Here is a 17500-nt window from a genome sequence, read left to right on the forward strand (position 1 = left end):
ACCTTCACTCAGCCGCATCTGCTGCTACACCTCAGCAAAACCTTCATCTTAGGCAGCTTGAGCTTTTACTTGGTGAGTACACGGCACTTTCATGGACTGCCTAGGCTGAGGCTGTACCTTGAGAGGTTTGATGATAGATTAGTTACTGCAGAGGAAACATTAGTGTATTGCACACACACACACACACACACACACACACACACACACACACACACACACACACACACACACACACACACACACACACACACACACATACATACATATATACACACACACACACACACACACACACACACACACACACACACACACACACACACACACACACACACACACACACACACACACACACACACACACACACACACACACACACACACACACATAAATACACACACACACACACACACACACACACACACACACACACACACATAAATACACACACACACACACACACACACACACACACACACACACACACACACACACACACACACACACACACTTTTTTCTGCCTTTGCTTTTTCCAAATTCATAATTTATGATCTTCAATAGTTTTCTCTATGATGCCATCATAAACTACCACCATCTCTCTCTCTCTCTCTCTCTCTCTCTCTCTCTCTCTCTCTCTCTCTCTCTCTCTCTCTCTCTCTCTCTCTCTCTCTCTCTCTCTCTCTCTCTCTCTCTCACTCGTTTCTCTATCTCTCACAGGTGAGTCATGAGACAGCCGGTGTTATGGATGGTGGCGACGGTGGTGGTGGCGGTGGCGTGGGTGGGAGAGGCGGCTCCCCGCAGCCACCCTATTAGCAGGGTTCGCAGGGACAGCGATTGCGACACGCCTTCCGACGCCGACCGCAGCCTGCAGGACCTGGGGCAGCAGCAAGGCGCCGAGTTGGCAGCCGCAGGAGGCTCAACCCTGCCAAGCCCAGGCATGCCGCTCCCACCACTTGCCTCTCCCCCTGCTGTTCCAGCCCTTCCACCCACGATGGCAGCCCCTGCCGTACCAATCCCTGCCCAGCCAGCTCCTGCCCCACTAGTGGCCCCTGCCCCAGTTGTCCCTGCCCCAGCTGCCCCTGTCCCACTAGCAGCCCCTGTCCCACCAGCAGCTCTTGCCTCTGCCGCAGCAGCTCCTGTTCCTCCAGCAGCCCCTGCCCATACAATGGCTGCTCCTGCCCCTGCTGCCCCTCCAGCAGGCCCTGCTCCTACACTGGCTGCCCCTGCCCCTGTCCCTGCCGCCCCTTTCCCAGCTGCCCTTGCCCCACCTGCCCCTGCCCCTAGAATGGCTGCCCCTGCCCCTGCCCCTGCTGCACCAGCTCCTGCCCCTCCAGCAGCCCCTACCCCTACAATGGCTGCCCCTGCCCCTGCCGCACCAGCTCCTGCCCCTCTAGCTGCCCCTGTCCCTCCGGCAGGCCCTGCTCCTACAATGGCTGCCCCTGCCCCTGCTGCCCCTGCCCCATCAGCCCCTGCTCCTACATTGGCTGCTCCTGCTCCTGCTGCCCCTGCTCCTGCTGCCCCAGCCCCAGCTGCCCCTGCCCCACTAGCCCCTGCCCCTCCAGCAGCCCCTGCCCCTAGAATGGATGCCCCTGCTCCTGTTGCCCCTGCCCCACCAGCCCCTGCCCCTGCATTGGCTGCCCCTGCTCCTGCTGCCCCTGTCCCACCAGCCCCTGCCCCTCCAGCAGCCCCTGCCCCTACATTGGCTGCCCCTGCTCCTGCTGCCCCTGCCCCAGCTGCCCCTGCCCCACCAGCCCCTGCCCCTCCAGTAGCCCCTGCCCCTACATTGGCTGCCCCTGCTCCTGCTGCCCCTGCCCCACCAGCCCCTGCCCCTCCAGCAGCCCCTGCCCCTACATTGGCTGCCCCTGCTCCTGCTGCCCCTGTCCCAGCCGCCCCTGCCCCACCAGCCCCTGCCCCTCCAGCAGCCCCTGCCCCTACATTGGCTGCCCCTGCTCCTGCTGCCCCTGCCCCAGCCGCCCCTGCCCCACCAGCCCCTGCCCCTCCAGCAGCCCCTGCCCCTACATTGGCTGCCCTTGCTCCTGCTGCCCCTGCCCCAGCTGCCCCTGCCCCACCAGCCCCTGCCCCTCCAGCAGCCCCTGCCCATACATTGGCTGCCCCTGCTCCTGCTGCCCCTGCCCCAGCTGCCCCTGTCCCTGTCCCTAGAATGGCTGTCCCTGCCCCAGCTGCCCCTGCCCCGCCAGCGGCACCTGCCCCAGCTGCCCCTGCCCCACTAATGGCCCTTGCCCCAGCTGCCCCTGCCGCACCAGCCCCTGGCCCTAGAATGGCAGCTCCTGCTCCAGTTGCCCCTGCCCCAGTTGCCCCTGCCCCAGCTCCCCTTGCTGCAGCTGCCTCCATCTCTCCCCTCGCCCCAGGTTCTGGTGAGGTGTTCTCCCCCGCTGCCTCCATATCCTCGGGGACACAGCCCAGTCTTACAACCAGTCCAGTCCACGCCCAAAAGGCAGCCTCATCCCTTGTGTCTCGGCAAGACTCTCGACGGGATGATGACGACGACGACGACGATGATGACACCGTATCCACACCATCTACAGTTTTGGTGCCCCCTCATGCAGCTCTCCGCAAACAGGCCGCCCCAGCACCCGCCCCAGAACTGGCCGCCTCTCCCTCTCCCGCCTCCCCTGATTCCGCTGAGAGGCTCATGCCATCTGCTCCTGCTGCTTCTGGTCGTCCCCTGGCACTGACTGCCCCTGCCTCACCTTCACCTGCTGCCCCTGCCCCAGCTGCTCCTGCCCCACCAGCTCCTACCCTTCCAGCAGGTCTTGCTCTTAGAATGGCTGTCCCTGCCCCTGCTGTCCCTGCCCCAGCCGCCCCAGCTGCACCAGCCCCTGCCCCTCCAGCAGCCCCTGCCCCTACATTGGCTGCCCCTGCTCCTGCTGCCCCTGCCCCAGCTGCCCCTGCCCCTACATTGGCTGCCCCTGCCCCAGCTGCCCCTGCCCCAGTTGCCCCTGCCCCACCAGCCCCTGCCCCTACATTGGGTGCCCCTGCTCCTACTGCCCTTGCTCCGGTTGTCCCTGCTGCACCAGCCCCAGCCCCTAGAATGGCCGCCCCTGCTCTTGCCCCAGTTGCCCCTGCCGCACCAGCTCCTGCTCCTCCAGCAGCTCCTGCCCCTGTTCCTAAGCTAGCAGCTCCTGCGCCACCAGCAGTCCTTGTCTTAGCAGCTCATCCAGCTCCCGCTTTCCCAGCAGTCATGGCCCTCGCCTCCCCGCTGAACAAGCCTTCCAGTGAGAAGGTGTCGGTCTCAGCGTCCCTGCCTTCCGTGAAGCCACTGAATGACCAGGTGATGATGCTGTCCTCGCTGGCAATGGTGCAACACCCTGCTGCCAAAATAAATGACGATGACGACGACGATGACGACGACAAGCGCTCGAAGGCGAGGATGCATGGCAGTAGGCTTGCCATCAAGACACCCCTCAAGGAATGCAAAGGCAAGTGTATGTTCAGGACCAGCGACGGCTCCTGCTATCAAGACTACCTGTGTGCTTCCAAGATGCTGTAGGCTTCTACACACACACACACACACACACACACACACACACACACACACACACACACACACACACACACGTTATTATGGGCATTTCAAAGTATAGCAACACACGCTTTATATCCTTAGATTAACCAACCAAGCCATAATCTAAGAATTATATCAAGTTATATCATCCTTAACTTCTAAAAAATAATTCTGTAATTAACGAATAAACGAACAAGTAGGTAAATGAATGCCTAAGTGGCCCAAGGCAGATAGTAGCAAAGGACAAGAATGTTTGTCCGTCAGCCCGTCCATTGCAGTATCACTAGCCTTTCAGATGCTGTCAGTAACGTTCATTGTAGATCATGCTGTCAGTACCATTCATTGTAGCATCATAATCAGGCTACCCATGCTAGTTGCTGTAGCACCATAAGTAAAATGTATTCGTTGTAGCGCCAAATCTAGATATCAATACCATTCACTGTAACATGATTAGGCTACCAGAACAGCGCGCCAAAACAGTTATCAACACCATTCATCGTAACATCATAATACCAATACTATATGTAGTAGAATCATAAATAGCCTTCATGTAGCGCCAAAACTATTTAGGCTACCCATACAAACATTACGTCCTACACTTCACGATTCACAAACTTATCCACTGCTGTCTATTATCCTTTCTGCATAGACCACAGCAGCACACTCAGGCCCACATCACCACATAGCACCAGCATTCTTATTTCCGTACCTCCTGCGCCAAGTTTTGTTAGGGCAACACTCAATGGCGTACTGAATACTGATACTCCTTCACTTTATACTTGATGCAGTGCTTGTCATTGATAGGTCTGTTCTCGGTAGCGATGATTGGGGAACTATTCGTGTTTTAAAAGTTATTTATTTATTTTTTCTCTCATCAGGACTATTTTTTCAAGGGTTACAGAAATTTGTCGGGTCCTCATAGATATTATTCCTTTTGACTTATTAAATTTTCTCTGCAGTCAAAATATTCGTAGAAATCTCACAAGGTTGCACTGTATTCTGTTCAGTTCTCGAGGTAGTGCGCATTATGGTTTTCAGTGCTTTCTTATTTATGAAGTGTAATCATATTCATGATATAAACACTTACAAACAATTGTATACATGGATTTGCTCAATCATTATTAACAAAACTTTCATATTTACCCAATACAAGATCATTCATCACGTCCCCGACTCCAAGCTATTTCTTGCTGTATTTCAAGCAGTTTTCCCATTCTTTGTTATATCATGAATATGTTCACATACCTTGTTATATTATAGACATGAATAAAATATTCATTGTTTAGTATATTTTCTGTTTTATTATTTGCGCCTCGCTGCTCTAATTTTTCTAAGAACCTCTGTATTTTCGCAAATTTACACGATAAAAAAAAAAAATCTTTTGAAGTGTATGAATATAATGAGCTTTATGTGTCTATAATCTATCTAAAGCAGTATATACATTTCCCGCTGTTTTATCTTAGTACGTCTTTCTCCCTCACAAGTGTTCAGATTTTCAGTAGTTTGACATCTATAGACACATGGTAGAAAACGGAGAAAGAACTGAAGTGAATGTATGGAAGTCTGCGAGAACACAAGTGAAATATTCAAAATTTGTACTTGGTTCACTTTGTCTCGACTCCCTTAAATAATAAAGGAGAAAGCATGATAAAGAAACTTGATGAACTGTAGGCCAAGAGGAATGAGGTGATGAGGTGAATGAAAGACACTTGGTTAGGTTCTGAAATGTGTAAGTTTCTGGTATAAAACTGACTACAATAATAAGGAATGAAGCAGGGAAAGTGATCTAAATGGCGTTTTAATTTAAGAAAGATTACAAAATCATCGGTAGTAAATAATTAATAAAGAGCGTGTGAAGTTATATAATTGGGTATAGAGTATAGTCGGTATTTTAAACATTTTGGGTTCTCATTAGGAATATTCATATTTTCCAAAGGTCAAATTAGTGTGGTTCTTGTGGATGTCTTTACGCACTGATGATGCGAAATCCTTGTCTATCAGTATATCACCATAAAATAATCATGAAAAACCTCTGAAAACTTCAAGATCTTCCACTAGCTTGTTGGGAATTTTTGAGATAAGGAGTTTAAACGTATGAAAATAGGTAAGGCTGTTGGGTCGGCTTATAAGGCAGTAATGTAAGGTTTGGATGATAAGGATGTAAAATGGATGAGATGAATGAAGGAAGACACGCAGCTGGGATAGTTCAAGGACTTAAAGAAAACAGCAAAAAAAAAAAAAAAAAAAAAAAAGTCGGAGAGAGAGAGAGAGAGAGAGAGAGAGAGAGAGAGAGAGAGAGGTTAAATGATACAAATAATGAATATATAATTATGTATAATCTTTTTTTGTTATGTAGGTACAGTCAATATCAAGTCAAAAAACCTACTGCACTCACTCCCACTGTGTTCAGCCTTTTTCCCTTAATCTTGAATCATCTATGAAATTGCCAATTACCAAGTTTTTTTTTATTTATCTATCTTTATTTCATTTATTTATTTATTTTTTTTTTTTAGACTGTCAGATCAGATTTGGTACTGAGGGAAAACTAAATACCGAGGAAGTGAGTGTAGAAGATTACTCAACTTGTGTTCAAGACTGTACATATCACACAGTACAGGGTAGTAAGATCTACAGTTCAGCAGCTTGTTATTAATGAAGTAGTAGTGTTCATGTCCTAAACATCAAACTCACAAGACAAATAATGACATAATGATCAAGCTGGGAGCAATCACACAAATACTAACCAATATTTCCACCATTTGAATACCTCTTCATGGCTGTGGCTTTAGACACTGCAAATTTTTCATGTCATTATTAGTACCTACTATAATTTGATGTATGAGAAAACTAGCAAAAAGTTTTGGCTGTAATTCTGAATCTTTGGTTTAAGCAGTATGTGAGGTTAAGCTGAGATTTCTTACATTATGACATTCATGTCATTTACACATTACTGTTTTTTTTTAGAAGAGCTGTCAAGATTTATGCTGAAGGTTGGCCTAGGTCAGTATCTCATGTATGATTTGATGAATATCTGCATCTGTGACTACAGTTCAAATCTAGAACACCTCTGTGCAGGTCAGCTTTCTCAGGGTTCTATTGACACTACAATGTTTATGAGTCAAGGAAATAACAGTGTGAAATTCCAACTTGTGTAAATACTGTTACAAAATATTCTCAACGTAAATTTCTATGTATTTTTTTTTCATTATTAAATTTTCCAGACCTTCAGTTTACACTAAGATCATGACAGCTAATTTTTGTGCATTGCTAATTCCTAATTCAATAAAGTGAATGTGATGATACATACAGCAGTATCATGATTTAAATATTATGATCCCCAAATGTAATACTGTAACAGTGTAATCAATTAATGTCTACACCTTAACTGTGTGTTCATACATCTCAAAGAACAAATTGTGCAACAGAGTATTACAGTATATTTCTCTTTTTTGTCTATCTAAATACTTATCTTTTTAGTAAGACTAGTAAATGCATACCAGCTACATAAATGCCTACTAAGAACTTAAGGCTTTAGTATAAGACATAAGAACATGGTTTATATATAATATAGTGGTGGCCATTCCTAGACCATCATGCTGGTGATTATGCCATGGACACTGTGGGACGTTTGATACTTCTACATCAGGATCTATACTTTGAATTGCTGCTAACACAATATAAAGCATATAGTGTAAAGTATACCATACATGAGAAAAGTGTGTGTGTGTGTGTGTGTGTGTGTGTGTGTGTGTGTGTGTGTGTGTGCATACAAATATTAATGACCATGAGGCTTGATATATAAGTAAATATTGTCATTGCTGCGGCACCACTACTCACCACCACTCACTCTTATAAGGCAACTGTCTCACATCACACAGGGATCTGTACTGTTATCTAAATAATTTGTTTCACATAAACTATAGACAAATAAGAGAATTTTCGTAAATGGCACTGGCATTAAAGTATAACTATACATCATCAGCATCTCAAAATAGAAAATTCTCAGTCTATTTTTCTATAATTCCCTAAACAGCTATCATTGGCAAACAAAAGATGAAATTAAAATAATTTTGAAGTGAAATGTCTTCTGATCAACTCTGGGAATAATAATAATAATAATAATAATAATAATAATAATAATAATAATAATAATAATAATAATAATAATAATGTTTCCTACACAGAACAGGAGTCAAATATTTTTTTTTTTAGCAAGTGTGGTGCATGAGGTGAGGGTGATGTGGCAAGTAAGAAGGTTAGTTAGCACTGCTAATATAACCCATATCTGCTCAGCCATCATGACCTACTATGCATGTAAATGGAAGTATGTATGTATGCTTCTTCACTTACAACATACTTTAGGAAATTAATGTCACAAATTATATTCCCTCATCAGGATTTTAGTGTGTTAATGTTATTTGTGTTACCATTATATCATATATGTCCCATCAATACTTGTGAAATTATTGGTAAGTTTAGTGTACATTCTTGCATACTGTAAAAATGTTACAGCCCAGTTTTCACTACAAATTCACAACCATTCATATTGCTCTTGCTGATCTCAAAAGCCTTTGGCCAGCTGTCATGAAAACTTTATTTTTATCACAATCAATGAGAGAAAAGTAAGAAAATATCATGATTACTATAACTACAATTTGTTATAACATAAGGGGATATTCAATGCTTGCTGATTTCATAAGATTACAGATAATTCAGTTCAAATTAATAATAAAACTGTGACATACTAAGAAAAGATTTTCCAATTCAAACTTCAGTTTAATCACAGTGAACACATAAAATTAAACTTCATGTAGAGAGATTAATTAATATGAAATCTTGAAGCCTGCATGCATATCACTGATGCATCAAAAAGCTTACTTGTAACATTACAATGAACAATGAGGTAATGGGCAATACTACATCTTTGGGGAACAATGAACAAGTAGCAGCTTCACTCAAAAACTCAGTGACAAGGAAATAGAGCAACTGATAATATAGATTTTTAATACATAAATGGCACTCCACTATCTGCCTTGTTGTGGTGGTTTGTATGAAGAGAGATGCATTAGTGTGATTGTTCATACAGCAAATGTAGAGTGTGAATAACTTTTGGTATTGATATGGCTTGTTAATGGGACATGAGGATTCACAATGCATGTCTCATTATTCCTTGTAGTCTGAAAGGCAACTGAAAAAGATAAGAGCAAAGGGCTGGGAATGCCTTCATGGACTTTACAATGAATAAGAAAGATGTTGTTGCTTTCTTTGGTTGGATGCAACCTTCCCTGTGCAGGAAGTGTTTATTAAAAAAGAAGAAAATTTCTACATGAACTACACAATTTATCTAAATATACTTCTATTAATATTAATAAACTGTGACTAGACTAGCTTCCTCTAAAGCCATTTCAAAGACAAATTAAGGTACACAGGAGCATCACTCCACAAGATGGTTAAACAGAAGTCTGTTCTGCAAAAACCATAGCAATTAAGAACATCATGATATGTGTATCTTTTCCTCCAAACAATGGACGAATTCGCCAGTGACAGGAGGCAAGGCAACACACCAGACACAGCAGGACAGATGCTCTGGCAAACATGATGTAGCACTGTATTCTGTGCTAAGCTGTCATGGCGGCTTGACAAAGGCATTACAAAGAAGCTGTGATTGGACTTATTCTTCATTATATCACAGGCCCAAGCTGCTACTGATGTAACTGATGCTGATACAATTCAAGTGTCCACTGCTTTGTCAGAATTGAGAATATGAGTAGATGGACTTTTTCCCAGACCATGCCAGACCAAGTCCTCCATGTAGAGTCTGGCCCGCACCCGAGCCAGGATGGGCAGCCCAAAGTATTGCTGGATGAGCACCAGTCCCACCAGCAGCAGCAGCAACACCAGTAGGATGGACAGCATCATCAGACCTAAAATAAACCAATGACTTTAGTTTGTTTCTTTGACTTTAGACTTTAGACTCTGACTTTAGACTACATTTTTCACTAACTTCATTACCTATACAAATATATGTCAACTTTAAGGTGTGTCTTAGATTATAGTTTTTTATCAATATGCCTGAGCACTCACCAATGATCTGCACAAGAGAGAAGGCACCTGCAGAACAGTCTGAGTCCAATAAGCCATAGGGAGCTGTCCTGCTGGTGTTCAGGTAGAAGACACCATGTGCCCTGCAGCACAAGAAAAGCTTTTATGAAGGCTTCACTAATTCAGCAAGGTTTTTCTTTTAAGATTTCATTATTGCCACTATTTTGTGAGTGTGCGGATGTAAGAAGTAACTGTGACCACACATATTGAAGTAGTTGATACTGTATGTGGCAAATCATCACACTGGCCTATATACCAACTCAGAACTTACCTTGGATCTGCATTGAAACCCATGTACTGAACTGGGTGGCCACAGGGGCAGGACCTGTTGTTGTAGTGCTTCCAGGATGGGCACTGGCGGGCCAGGAAATGTGTGGAGGATGGCATGTACTTGATGCTCTCGATGTAGAGAACATATGCCATGCCGTGGTCACAGCTACTGCCGTCTGTAGGCACACCAAAGTGGTGAGACAGAGTCAAGTTTGAACATGATTCATCAACACCATTTTGCCTTTTGCACTAAGCTGGGAAACAAAGTCTCAGTGATTGTTCTTGTGGCTCTAGGATGATACACTTCACACAGTCATGCCCCTCACACCATACGAGTAACTGCTCCACACCAACTACCCATCAGTCTCCCTGAATGAAAATCCCTCCATGAGAGATCCTGTAAAGTTGAGGACTGAAGCAGTGGAAAGGGCATGTAGGTGGTATGAAGAGAATGCAGTATAAGAGTAATGCAAATATGTACATAGAAGTTTAGGCAGAAAGTTAACAGAGAAAGAAATGAGATTTGCAAGACACCTTTGACAGATGTGGCTCCATCCCCACCATCCTCACAGGCTGGCTGGCGCTCCCCTCCATTGGGCCAGAAGTCTGCGTCTCCAAGGTTCTCATCAATACCAAAACAGTCCTGCAATGATGGGATGAGAAACATGTTAAAATTCCCAAAGATGTCCTAATTACTTACCTTGCATCACTCTCACATGCTGAAATTACAGGTTATTGCTGGCACCATGACTTACCCAATATATATATATATATATATATATATATATATATATATATATATATATATATATATATATATATATATATATATATATATATATATATATATATATACATTTTTTTTTATAATCTTGATTTATGTATTTATTTTTACTGAAAACATTACATAACTACTTAAAGAATACCTCAAGTTTGTCATCAAATAGTGGTGTGTGTGTGTGTGTGTGTGTGTGTGTGTGTGTGTGTGTGTGTGTGTGTGTGTGTGTGTGTGTGTGTGTGTGTGTGTGTGTGTGTAATAATAATAATAATAATAATAATAATAATAATAATAATAATAATAATAATAATAATAATAATAATGTGTAATAATAAAAAACAACAGAAGTGATAACACTATGATGATGATCATCATCATCATGATCATGATGATCATCATCATCATTATAACAACAACAACAACAACAACAACAACAACAAAACACAAACAACAAAATAATTTCAAAGTCCAATAACATTAAGCCCTAGCAAGACAATTTATAAGGCAGCGACCAAACGGACACCACCGCCACCGTCACTGCCCGGGTTGCACACTCCTCCACACACTATTCATTTCAGGGCAAAATGTGATGTCTTTGTGAAATCGTGATCTATTAACATAATGGAGGAACCAAGTGTGAAATCCATGCTCTGAATTAATCTAAACCTGACCTATGTAACCCGAATTTTAGATAATCGTTTTGGGCCTTCATCTTCAGGGACTGACACCTTAGTTGGCTTTTTACACATATTTTGTTGTTGTTGTTGGCCAGTAGCCCTCTTAGAAAATAATAAATAAATAAAAAAGAAAATGAAAGTGCTATGTTATTTCAAGCTTGATAAAGTTAGAATGTAAGAAAGAGAAGGAAATAAACTGGTTCTGACATAAAGTGGCAAATGAACGTAATTGACTAAGTAATCAGGTTGTTAGTGCTGAGTCAATAGAGGGCTTTAAAAGATTATTAGACAAATATATGGATGGGGATGATTGGTAGAAATAAGCCGGTATGTTGTAATTCACACAGGGGCTGTCACGTGCAGGCCTGATAGCTTCTTGCAGCTTCCCTTATTTTCTTATGTTCTTGAGGAAATCATTTATATATTTCAGTATTATTAACACACTCACCTCCCACATCTTGAGGAAGGTGTAACAGCCGTGGGTGTGGATCACGTCAACGAACACTGCGTCAGAGTGGTGCAGGCGGTCGGCGCTGTCAGCCTGGTGGAAGCTTAGGCCGGCGGGGTCCAGACCTGAGCACAAGACAGGAGTACTTCAGGTGTGCTGTCCATGGATAGTGGTAATAGTGATGCCAGTTGGGTAAAATTCATCCCTGCATTGCGTATAGTGGAATAATTCAGGTGTGATTGCGTATAATGGAAAAGTTTCGAATGGTAAAAATGTCCGCTTTATAATCCCTTTATGCATATTTTCCTCAACATGCTTTTACAATTATATGAAAGATTGCTAAATTACATAATACATAAATATACTTTCTTGAATACAGTTTGCCTAATTCTGAAAATACTTTAATCCTAACTCGTTTCAACATGAATTGTGTAACAACTACAAAGCCTTACCACCTTGTTGAAGCCCACTGGTGGTCTATACCAGCAACTGTATTTTCAGGCGCTTTCTCACAAAGACTGCTTTTAAAGACGGAAGAGATAGTAAGTCGAGTTCTTGTGGATTTTCATGTCACTAAGGATACAAAACACTTAAACTATCACTAGAATTATCAACATCCTTGAAAATCCCAATAATTTCCGCTACAGCTTCTTGAAAGTACTCGGGGTAAGACGCCTACAGATTTGAGAATACACCCCCGGTTAGCGCCTCCATTATCTCTACAGACTGCCTGCCTGAATCCTCCCCCACAGTTCAGTGAAGAGGTCGGCCACACCCTGGCTCCCCTCCCTCCAGCACGGCTACTCAGGTACATCCCCTTTATTCTTACCGTCGTTAGTCATCGTTTAATTCTGCAAAGGTTTTTATAAAGTAAGCTTAAAGGAAGGTGGAAGTTGATTTATTCAAAAGCTAGATATTCTTCATCTTTCTAGCTCTGCCATTCGTAAGACATGGTTTAGGTAAATATTGTTTACTCCTGTAGTGGTCATGAGTCGGAAACATAACTTTGTTTATCGTAAACCTGGTTATTCCTCAGTTTTCTAGCTTCGTCATTCGTAAGCGAAATGGTATAGGTAAACACTGTTTAATCCCCTAAAATGGTTCTTAAAGTGGACAGGACCAGGAAAGTATGAGAACAGTGCATGTAACTTGATTCAAGCTAAAGCTTGCTAAAATTCCTCCTTTTTTTCCTATTTATCCTTCAATATCAGATACCATTCATAACAGTAACACAACAACAACAACAACAACAACAACAACAACAACAACAACAACAACAACAACAACAACAACAACAACAACACACACACACACACACACACCAGGCTAGCACCACCGTCCGTCATGGTTTAATCCTACATGAGATCACGAAGCGACAGAACCGAGGCAGTATTACTTTCTAGAGCCAGTTATCTCGGTCCGTGCTTCACCTGATTATTCCTCCCCCTTTGGCGCAATCCACCATGTGAGACAGCAGCACGGCAGGTCACACGAACACTCTCCCCTGCTGCAGTGTCTCCTCATAAACACCGCATAACGATGACACAAAATTAATGGTTTTCCCTTTGTTCTCATTTTGTTGAGAAGCCCACCTTACCTTTCTGCTTGCCTCGCCTGCCTGCCTGCTTTCTGCTTGATAACTTTTCTGTACATGTCTGCCTACCTCCCTGTTTATCTGTCCGTTTCCTTGCCCACACCTACTTTTTAATTAGTCCAACAGTGTATGATAGCAGTTTACATTACTTCCACTCATAAAAAAAAACGAAAACCGCAGGAGTCCAACATCTACAGTGAGAAACCTCTGGTGGCGCACGATTTTTCGATAGTTTCACCCTTTCACTGCGATATGCATCAATTCACAGCACTAAAAGCAATGCAAGGGTTGTTTATAATCATCTACAATAATATATTTTACAATTCCTGGCCAGTACAATGTTTGGAAGTGGCTGTAGAACAAAAGATGTCTCAGAGTGGTTAGTAATCAAGGTAAGGTGTGCCAAATAGCATTGTTAATGTGTCTACGTGCTAACCCACCTGTTATCCTGGGTAGCGTGCCGTTGAGTGTCTTGCCTACGAAGCCTGCTGCGTGGGCACCCAAGGAGTGCCCGATGACATGAACCTGGTAGGTGTAAAGTCCTGCGGCGTCCTCCAAGAATGAAAGAAACTGGCCCACCTCAGCGCCTACTGTACGAACCCTTGGCTGGATCAGGAAGTACTCTGCGGTGGTGGAGCCCGCAGACCAGTTCACGCTGATCACATTGCAGTCCTCCCGGTTAAGCAACGCTGGGGAAGTTACAAAATGAAATGGTATGGTCACGTAGTAAGAGAAGACCAGGAACCGATTAAGAGCCCGGAGAAAACCAGATGAAGGAAGAAGATGCAGGGGAAGACAGAGAGTGAGATGGAGGGATGGAACTATGTTAAAACTGCACAAGATGGAAGTCACGAAGGAAGATACAAGGGACGGAAACAACTGGAAAAGAATCGTAAATGGCGTCAACCCCTCTCTCAAGGGAAACGGCGAAAGGAGAAGGGAGAACAAAAGAACTCTTAAAACTCTTGGGCTCGTCCTACTAAACGCTTTGCTCTTTCATCAGGACTATTTTCAAGGGCCACAAAGATAAACTGTCGTGTTCCCATGAGTTTTTTCCTGTCTAGAAATATGAAAACATCCTCGAACACCGAAATAACTCCCTCTACAGTGTGTTAAATGTAAGAGACAAGAAGACGAAGTGTTTATAAGGAATATAATTCTTCTGGCTTCATAAAATGGTCTCTTGGAAGTACAGACACGATTTTGAAAGACATTATTGATAGGAAAAAAAAGTTATAGTTAATGAAAACCGAGAGAGAGAGAGAGAGAGAGAGAGAGAGAGAGAGAGAGAGAGAGAGAGAGAGAGAGAGAGAGAGAGAGAGAGAGAGAGAGAGAGAGAGAGAGAGAGAGAGACCTTCCTACAACCTGTCAACCATGAATCAACAAAGAAACGAAAAGAACATTACAACTCTTCGAAATGATAATGAGAGAGAGAGAGAGAGAGAGAGAGAGAGAGAGAGAGAGAGAGAGAGAGAGAGAGAGAGAGAGAGAGAGAGAGAGAGAGAGAGAGAGACCAACACGCATAAAGACTGCCTCCCTAACCAGAACGAGAATCAGGGAACCAGAACCAGGCAACCTACCATCCTTAAGTGACAGAATCCAGCCGTCGGTGCTCGAGCCCAGGAAGCCGTGAATGATAATGTAGGTCTGCTTGCTCTGGAAGTGCGTGGCGGCGAGGGCGGAGCGGGACCCCATGGAGAGGTCTTGGGCCTTCTGGGGGTGACGCCTGAGGTGGGGGAGCAAAGCAAAGGGTGAGGGAAGGCAAGGGCAGATTGGGTACAAATACGAGTTGCTGATTGACACTTATTTTTATTTCTTTATCTATTATTTACTTAATGAAGAAGGGGAATCAATGTGAGTTAGGCTGACAGACACTAATCTTTTTCTTTTTCTTATTTTTACTTTATTGATGACTGACTTATTTATTATTATTTTTTTTCGTGTATGTGTGTGTGCGTGTGCGTGTGTGTGTGTGTGTGTGTGTGTGTGTGTGTGTGTGTGTGTGTGTGTGTGTGTGTGTGAACGGAGTGTAATCTGAGGGTGATGGTGGTGGTAGTAATGGTGGTGGTGGTGGTGGTGGTGATGGCGACATACACAATGTAAAATCATGATATGTCTTCAACGAGTAAAGAAAAACGTACAATATTTCTTCAACGATTTCTTTTTATAATGCTGCACTGTATGAAGGTAATATTGATTAGAGATTTCCAACATTTACCTTATTTTGAGATCTATTTTGCTGGCACAGAAAACGTAAACACTCGTGATATTTCTTCAAAGAGTACAGGAAATGTAGTCTCATATTTCTTTTGCGATTTCTTCTTATAAAATGTATTATACGAAAGCAATATTGATTAGACATTGAAAACATTCACCTTATTTTGATGTAAATTTTTAGAAAACGACTTTGTGTTTATCAGCTTGTGTTCCGCCTGTTTGCCAATCTGCCTACTACTACTACTACTACTACTACTACTACTACTACTACTACTACGTACTAGCTTGCCTCCTTGCCTGTCTGCCTGCCAGTGGGCGGCATGGCAAGCGTCCTGTAAAACATAACAAGGGGAGCATGATAAGAAGCAATAACAGCCATGCTTGGGACGTGTACTGAAAGGCGGTATACTCCTGCATAAGTAACGCCACCTGACGCGGATAACCAATACCACAAAGGGACTGAACAAGTTAACACTAGCCATCAAAAGAAGTAAAGTACGTGCGGCTGCAAACATAATCGATCTCCATTACTGCTATTAGAATAAGATTACTCGACGAACCAGTCTTCGAGGTCGTGTAGCAGTTCTTTGATGGATACTCTTGGGAATGCCTGTGCCTCTGAGGTGTTCCCTTCATACCCATCTGGGGAGCGCATTCTCAGCGTCTGCTCATCACAAACACGTACTATCAAGGATGCACAAATTCCATGGAGCTGTTCTTAGTGTTCTTAATGTTGATTTATACGATAAACAGAAAATTTATAAGTAATGTGTGACGAAACGAGTGAATTTAAACATGTACATTTACTTAAACCAAGCAAGTGCTAGCAGTGTTATTCATATAAAAACGAGTGAATCTTTACTTGCACATTCACTTATAAAACCAATCAAGTGTTGGTAGTGTCATTAATATGTAGACTTATATGATGGATTGAGAACTTACGGATCGTGAGACGAAATGAGCGAATCTGAACTTGCATATTCACCAATATAACCAAGAAAGTGTTAGTATTGTTATTAATGCAGAATTATACGATGGGTAGAGGACTTAGGGACTGTAAAACGGAACATGTGAAACTACACTTGCACATTCACCTAAGCAACCAAGATTTTTTATGGATAGACTTCAGTTGCAGCATAAAATATTTCTTCTTCCTCTTACTAAACTTAACAAACGTAAAATACAAATCACTGTCCTCTTGTAAGCTCGTAAAATAAACACAGGTGCAGTCTTACACAAGCCGCTTCTCGAATGCATGACATCCAGCCCTTGACAGCTTTAAACCATCAAAGTTACGACCATAAAGTTACAACCATTAAGTTTGTTTCTGTATACGTTCACATTTTTTAGGCGTCGGGAACTCAGTGTGGACAATGTCAGGTTGTGCTAAGTTGTTTCTTTTAGTATTCATGTTAGGAAGGCACAGGTACGCTCGAAACAGTCTTGACCAGTTAAGCCCGCAAGGTACGTACACAAACTAACACAAATCTATTCTCAAATGCTTCATATCCAATTCCAGTCATATTCAACTTCAAAATATCAGTTATAAACATTTTTTTTTTTTTTACTGCTATACTTTTCAGAAGCCGATAATCTAGTATAAACGATGGTACAGACAAGTTATCTTGTATTTCTTTTAGTAGGTAGGTAATCAAGAACGTATAAAGTGGGTGGCGAAGGTATAAACCCACCTGAAACAGTCTTTACCGCCCCTTCTGGCTGGCCTGGTACGATTCTAGTGACAGACTAATTAACATGAGAAACACTTTTATAGAGAACACGGCTAAATATGCGGCCTTTGAGAAGAATCGTGGTAGGAAGTCAAGTCCAGTCGAACCAGTCTTTACCGCTGCTTGTGGCTGGCGTGGCTTGAGTGGTGTGAGGCGGA

At 43.2% G+C, this 17500-nt stretch overlaps 2 protein-coding genes across 4 annotated transcripts in view; one reads left to right on the top strand and one right to left on the bottom strand.

The window, feature by feature from the left end:
• LOC135110226 (basic proline-rich protein-like) overlaps positions 1–4816 on the top strand; it is a 4933-nt gene extending 117 nt beyond the window's left edge. Inside the window, exons 1-2 of the mRNA XM_064022311.1 lie at positions 1–72; positions 718–4816. The exon at positions 1–72 is cut by the window's left edge and continues 117 nt beyond it. Of these exons, the coding sequence (XP_063878381.1) occupies positions 725–3511 (2787 nt within the window). The 5' untranslated portion in view covers positions 1–72; positions 718–724 and the 3' untranslated portion in view covers positions 3512–4816. The remainder of the gene's footprint in view (positions 73–717) is intronic.
• A 1027-nt stretch (positions 4817–5843) lies between these two features.
• LOC135110227 (pancreatic triacylglycerol lipase-like) overlaps positions 5844–17500 on the bottom strand; it is a 21269-nt gene continuing 9612 nt past the window's right edge. For all 3 annotated transcript variants that reach the window (XM_064022312.1, XM_064022314.1, XM_064022313.1), the window contains exons 4-10: positions 14976–15121; positions 13836–14084; positions 11802–11926; positions 10433–10541; positions 9900–10074; positions 9611–9711; positions 5844–9450 (exon numbers count right to left, since the gene is read on the bottom strand). In XM_064022312.1, coding sequence (XP_063878382.1) covers positions 9257–9450; positions 9611–9711; positions 9900–10074; positions 10433–10541; positions 11802–11926; positions 13836–14084; positions 14976–15121 — 1099 coding nt within the window. In that variant the 3' untranslated portion in view covers positions 5844–9256. The remainder of the gene's footprint in view (positions 9451–9610; positions 9712–9899; positions 10075–10432; positions 10542–11801; positions 11927–13835; positions 14085–14975; positions 15122–17500) is intronic.

This window comes from Scylla paramamosain, chromosome 20 (assembly GCF_035594125.1).
Source record: "Scylla paramamosain isolate STU-SP2022 chromosome 20, ASM3559412v1, whole genome shotgun sequence".
NCBI classification, from domain to species: Eukaryota; Metazoa; Arthropoda; class Malacostraca; order Decapoda; family Portunidae; genus Scylla; species Scylla paramamosain.